The sequence below is a fragment of the Nannochloropsis gaditana genome, assembly GCF_000240725.1.
Source record: "Nannochloropsis gaditana CCMP526 unplaced genomic scaffold scaffold087, whole genome shotgun sequence".
In the NCBI taxonomy this organism is placed as follows: Eukaryota; class Eustigmatophyceae; order Eustigmatales; family Monodopsidaceae; genus Microchloropsis; species Microchloropsis gaditana.
This window is the reverse complement of record NW_005803866.1, coordinates 37,124-43,624: the sequence shown is the minus strand read 5'-3', so window position 1 is coordinate 43,624 and position 6,501 is coordinate 37,124. Positions and strand designations below refer to the sequence as shown.

General features: G+C 54.1%; 1 protein-coding gene across 1 annotated transcript; it reads left to right on the top strand.

The window, feature by feature from the left end:
• Nucleotides 1-573: 573 nt before the first annotated feature.
• NGA_0556000 (deah (asp-glu-ala-his) box polypeptide 9) lies at nucleotides 574-5,883 on the top strand (the record flags this gene model as incomplete). The annotated part of the gene is made up of 17 exons (XM_005855844.1): nucleotides 574-729; nucleotides 936-1,016; nucleotides 1,113-1,156; nucleotides 1,394-1,945; nucleotides 2,105-2,205; nucleotides 2,352-2,464; nucleotides 2,675-2,791; nucleotides 2,882-2,941; nucleotides 3,040-3,110; nucleotides 3,260-3,356; nucleotides 3,563-3,613; nucleotides 3,770-3,905; nucleotides 4,103-4,164; nucleotides 4,381-4,486; nucleotides 4,988-5,076; nucleotides 5,544-5,661; nucleotides 5,810-5,883. Coding segments are annotated over 17 exons (2,028 nt in total), but the record flags the coding sequence as incomplete, so codon positions are not given.
• Nucleotides 5,884-6,501: the final 618 nt, after the last annotated feature.

Sequence of the window (6,501 nt, the reverse complement as noted above, 5' to 3'; positions counted from 1 at the left end):
AGGAGAGTAAGAAGCTTTTACCCCGGAAAGCCTTCAATCTCACCTGCGTTTCATTATTCATACGCACGATAGCGGGATGTGGGAAGAGCACTCAAGTGCCGAAATTCATCATTCAGGCTGACCCCTTGGCCCGCCTGGTAGGTCTCCTAGTAATCTCTCCCTCTCTTCCGTTTCTTCCCCCCCCTCTATCCTCGTGAGCGCTCTCATTTTTTGCGCATTTTTTCTTCATATCATTCCTTTTTCCTCTCCCTTTGCCCACTCATATTGTGCGTCCCGATTCTGCTTCTTTCTCATGCTGTCTGCGCCTCATTCTGTTCGCCTCCCTTCCTCCCTCCCTCCCTCTCTCCCTCCTTCCCTCTCGTCCTTCATCACCAGGCAATCACCACACCCACCCGGAAGGCGGCCACAAACCTGGCCAAGGAGGTCGCGCGCCAGCTGGGAGTACGTCTTTTCCCTCCTCTTTCTCCTCGTACTCTCGATTCTTCCCTCCATACTCGCCACCCCACGACCCCTAACTACCTCTTCTCATTTCTCCCCTCCCGCCCTCCTCTTCCTCCCCTCCTCTCCTCCCAGGAGGACGTGGGCCGCACCGTGGGCTACCGCATCGGCAACGACCGCTCCGCCGACAAGGACAGAGCCAGAATTCTCTTCGTGACCGCGGGCTGGCTCTTGCAGAAGCTCGTCCATTCCCAGGGCCGGGCGCTCTATTCGCACGTGTTGCTCGACGAGGTCCCTCCTCCCGTCCTTTCCCCTTCTTTGTTCCCCTTAACTCCTTTCTCCATACCCTTAGTGCGCTCCTCTCCTTTCCCCTGTCAGGCTGTTTGGCTCTCGTCCCGTTCTCCCCCCCTTATTTTCTTTCCCTTTACGAAAGCCTTATCACCTCTCCTCTTCCTCTCTTACCTATGCTCCTCCTCCTTGCCTCCCGCTCTCCTCAGGTCCACGAGCGAAGTATCGAATCGGACCTCTTGTGTTTTATCCTCAGGGACCGTCTGAGTGCAGCTTCCTCCTCTGGCCAGGTGCGGTATTTTCTCAGGGAATGAGGGAGGAAGCGAAAGAAGGGGGAAGGGGCAGCTTCTTTGCTTGACGCGTATTGACTTCACGTTTTCACACAGGCTGCACCTAAACTAATTCTGATGTCAGCCACGCTCCAGAGCAGGTAACATGGTCCTCACCTGCTCCCTTCCTTTGACTTCCTCCTCCGTCGCTCCTCTTCGTTTGTCGACTCTTCTCATTACCTCAGTTTTTTCGTCTCCTACCACATCTCTTCTAATGTTCATTCATTGTTTGATTCGTCCTTGCGAATATCATATTTTCGTTCAACTTTCTTGCTTCCCTCCATCCCTGGTGCCCTCCATCCTCTTTTTCCTCTTCGTCTTCTCCTGCTCTCTTTCAGCATCTTCCAGGACTACTTTCACCCTGCTCTGCTAGGTTCCTCCCCACCTCCTTCCTCCAGTTCCTCGGACGCGCTCTCCCATCTTGTTTCTTGCGAGAGGACTGGGAATGGTGGGATTCCCGGGAGGGAATCAACGAAGGAGGGAACGGGAACCTCGGGCGTGGGGCGCGCGGGTTTCTACGAAAAGGAGGAGGAGTGGAGGGAGGGAGGGAAAGAGGAGGATGACGACGAAGAGAAGGATGAAGAGGTGCCGACGCTGCACGTGGGCGCCAAAAGCCCTTTCTCGGTAGGAAGGAGGGAGGGGGGTAGGGAGGGAAGGAGGGAGGGGGGAAGTGAAGGAGCGCTCGCACAGCCTACCTCGCCTCGACGTTCTTGGTCCGATACTCGCCCACCCCGCCACTTCCTTCCCTCCCTCCTCCTTCTCTTTCTCCCTCCTCTCAAGGTTACGGAGGTCTACCTGGAGGACCTCCGTGGCTTCTGTGCTTTCCTGGAGGCGGACCTCGCGCTATCCTGCTTCGTCGACTCCATGGTCAAACGCGGAGAAAGCATGGCGTGAGTAGCCCCTCCCCCCTTCCTCGCTCCTCCTTGCCTCCTTCCTTCTCCTCTTCTCTTCCTCTGGTTCTCTTTGCGACCGTCTCACAGATTTGTCTGTCGATTCTCTTTTTTCCTTGCCCCCTTTCCTTACCTTCTGACCTCCCTTTCCCCTTCCAGAGGGAGCAAGCCGGCCCTGGAGGAGAAGATGATGACGATTGCCGTCAAGCTTCTCTCCTCCTTGGTCGCACCAGGGCAGGTAGCCCTGGTTTTTGTCGCAGGTACTGGCTCATTTCACTTCTGCCCTCGTTTGTCTTTTGTATACAAGCTGCAATTTATCCCTTCGTCTTGCCAGCCAACATGCCTCCCTCCCATACCTCTTCGTCGCTTCCTTCCTCCCTTGCTCGCATCTTCCCCCCTTCTTCAGGCATGGCCGACATCGAGGACCTTCACACGCACTTCTCCGACCTGCTCCCTCCGCATAAACTCGCGAGCCTGGAGATTCTCCCCTTCCATTCCCTCATTTCCGTCGAGGAAACGGTACCCTCCTTCTTTTCTCCCTTTCACTCCCTTTTCTTCTCCATGTCTTGCTGTCGATCCTGTGTTCTTGTCCAGTCAGAAGGAGCACGCTGGCATCCTTTCGTCTTTTTTTACTAGCCGTCCGCCCGCTCGTGGGGGGGCCATTCCTCGGAATCGAGTCTACTTTTCTACCTCCTTCATCGTTTCTCTCTCCTTCCCCGCCGCCCTCAGGACAAAGTCTTCGAGCCCTCGCCCACTCGATCCAAGATCATCATCGCCACCAACATCGCCGAAGCCTCCCTGACCATTAATGACGTCAAGTTCGTTGTCGATTTCGGCGTCGCCAAGGTATTCCCGCCCTTCTTTCCCTTCTCCTTGCCCCGCTAGGTCACCCTTCTGACCGCCCTCTCTCACGTCTCCCTTCTCTCTCTTTACTAGGCCCTCCGCTATGACATATTGGAGCATCGAACGGTCCTTGGCTACAGCTGGGTCTCGCAGGTATGTCTTTCTTCCTCGGTCCGTCCCTACTTCCCTTTCGTGTTTTTCGTTGTCGTCCTCCTCCCTACCTTCCTCAACTCCTCGTTCCATGTTTCCAGGCAAGCGCCAACCAACGTCGAGGACGCACGGGGCGTGTCTGTGATGGCTTTGTCATTCGACTCTATACGAGGTACCGACTTTTCCCCTCCCTTCTTGCCCTCCTTTGCCTACTACCCTGTTCGTCCCATCTCTTTGTTCCTTTTCCTTCAAATCCTTTGTCCTTTTGACACTTCTTCCTACCCTCATTCCCTCGTTTCTTACCCCTCGGTCTTTCCCCAGGGCCTTCTTTGCTTCTCTCTCCCCGCACGACGAGCCAGAGATCCTGACGAAGCCTTTGGACGCCGTCATTCTCCAGATGAAGATCATGGAATTTCCGGTGAGGAAAAAGGGTAAAAGGCGAGCAGGGAAAGAGGGAAGGAAACAGGCAGAGAAAGAGGAGGGCACTTATTCGACGAGAGCTCACGTTGTGTGCAGCAGGAATCTGTGGGTCACCTTCTGAGAAGGACAAGGACTTATCCCTATTTTGTTCCGTCTTCTTTCATCCCCTCCCCTCCCTTTGCCCCTCCCTGCCCATCTTCTTAGGATCCGATTCAAGCTCTTATGCGCTGTATCACCCCTCCCGAAGTGGAGCAGGTAGGTTTCCCCGCCCTCTCTCTCTTCTCGTCTGACCTTTTTTTTCTCTCCCTTTCTCCCCTCCACTCGACCTCGTCTCCTGTAGTGTCTTTTGGAAACATAGTCTTCTTGTCTGACCCGTGTCATCCTTCCGCGTCCTACGTCTTTCCTCCTCAGGTGACAGCTGCCACCGGATATTTGTTCGAAATCGGGGCGTTGGAGGCGAATGACGCGACCTCTCCCACCACAGCTCTGGGCCCCCTTCTAAACACTTTAGGAGTCGACCTGCCGATCGCGAGGATGATGATCTTGGGTAAGGAACAAAGGGAGGGAGGGAGGAAGAAAGGAAGGGACGGAGGGAGAGTGTGAGTCATTGCGTGTCTGTCCTACTTAGCTGGAGCGAAAGGGGAAAAAGGGGCCGGAAACAAGGGAGGAATCGAGAGTCTCGGAGAGCAAGAGGGAATGGATGGTCCCGGAGGCTTGACTTTTTCTGGGGTTCCCACACGGCAGGATGCGTGCTGGGCGTGGGCCTCGAGGCGATCGTCATGGCGGCAAGCCTGTGCCTTCCTCAGGTGTACCCTCTTTCCTTTTTCATTGTCCGCCCCTGCCTCCATCTTCTCTTTTCCTCATAGTGCATGTCATCCGTCGTATGCGCATGCCTCTTCTCTTTCACATTTTACCCTCCTTGCCCTTCCTGTCTATTCTCGTCGTCCCTTTAGTCATCTAAATCGAGTCCCTCGCATCCCCGCCCCCCATTTCCCTCTTCTTTCCCTTCCTCGCTCTCTCAGGATGTCTTCCGCCTCCCTCACCCCACATTCAGCAAATCTATCCCCGCATTTTTCCACGAGATGGGCCGTGTCCAATTTTACAAAGAAGCGTACTCCTACGGCCTGGGTAAGGGAGGGGGGGGAAAGGGAAATGAGGGAATGACAATGAAGTAAATTGGGATGAGGAGCTCAGGCAATTTACGAAAAGAAGCGAGAAATAGAGCGATAGGGGTATGTGCCAGAGGAGAGGAGATAGAAGATGCGATAGCTGTGTAGCTATGACATCCTTTTTTAAATCAGCTTTTTTGGTAATCATTCCCGCCTCTCCTTCCTCCCTTCCTACTCCTCTCCACCTCTACTCTATGGCAGCCTCGGATCCCCTCACCACTCTCGTCGTCTTCTCAGCTTTCCTTCGCATGGTGCAAGATACTTCTTCCTCTCTCGCTGCCTCTTCCGTCGGTCCCACCACTGGTATACTCCTTTTTTGTCACTCTTCTTCCCTTCAATTCCTTTATTCTCTCTTTTTTTTCCGTCTTTCTCCTTGTAGCCTTGCTCACCGCAATTCAACCAATGACCTACCCTTATGAGTGCACCCCCTTCCCTGCTCTCTTCCGGGCTCTCCTCTCAGTTCGCGGCAAGAGGGAGCTCAAGAAGCGTCAACGCGATTGGTGCACGGAGAGAGGACTGGTATCGCGGACGCTTGACCGCCTCCATATGGTGACAACGGCTTCTCCCTTTCTTCCTCTTCCGTTTCGTCCTTCATTTCTTTTCTTGTTGTTGTATTTCCGTGTGTTCGGATCATCTTCTTTTCCTGATACTGTCAAGAACCCTCGTATCTTAATTCCTGACCCTTCGTCTTGGTTTTGGGAATCTATTTTTATCAAATCCTTTCTCCATCCGTATTCCCGCAGTCTGTATATGTTGTAAAGGGAACACTCAGAAAGGCTACATTTCCTCCTCCTCCCCTCACCATGCTCGTCCCATACCCATTCACAGGTTGTCAAAGACCTTTCCCGCAAGCTCTCCCTCCACTCCGACGGCTCCCTCCCCACCTTCGAGGTACCGTCCCTCGTCCTCCTATCCTGCTTTTTGTTATTCTATTGCCGTGTCCAATAGCCAAGTCAAGCATTCTATTCCTGTGATTTTTCATTTTTCGATACTTCCCTCCTTCCGACACCTCTCAGGAGGTGCACAAGACCCTTGTCAGGCCTACCTACGTGCAAGAGCTGCTCAGAGACCAGGAAAAGATTTTCCTCCTTCGCAGCCTCCTTCTCGGCTCTTTCCACGCCAATCTGCTGCGAGGTAACGTGCTTCCTCCTCGTTCCCTATCCGTCTTTCCTTCTCGTCTATCACGGGTCTTTCTGTCTTCAGAGACTTCCTCTCCACAACTCTTTCATCCTTTCCACCTCCTGACTTTTCCCTCATCTCACCTCCTGTGTTGCTTCTTCAGGCACCATGAGCGCCCGCGGTAATTCTGAAGAAGATGACCGGAAGCTCGTCATTCGCCGCCCGCCGGCAGAGATCATGTAAGGAGGCAGAAGTTGAGGGATGCGAGGAGGGGTTGACGTAGGGGTTAACGGAGGAAGGAGAAGAGACGGTATAAGAAATGACCCCAAAACCCGCGTACTGGGCTGTCCTTTTCCACCATTTTTTCCAAGTGGCCTGGTTATATACAGACACACAGTCGCTCACTCTTCTTTGTCTGTTCCACTTTCAGACGTTGCACCTCTCTGGGGGACATTTTGGGGATGGAGGAAGACATGTCCAAAATTCAAAGCACCAAAAACGGTCGAGACCTTGAGGTTTTGTTCTTGCCGGCGGATTTGCGGGCTGGACGAAGTAGGGAGGGGGCGAGGAAGGACTCGATGGGAGGATGGAAGGGGGGGGGTGATGTAGGAAGGGGAAAGTGTCATGGGGTTTAAAGCTTGTCCTGCCTCCACCAACACCTATCTCCCCCCTCTTTTCTTCCAACGCCTTTCCTCCTCTCCCCTTCCAGGGGACACGGAGGCATCCTCAGCACTCCCTTCTTCCACCATGCCCTCGCCCGATGCGGTCTCAGCGTCGCCCCTCGCTCCATTCCCTCCTTTCGGGCCGGGGCAACACGGCTTTAGGGACGTGCACTTCGCGGTTAAGGCCCTACTC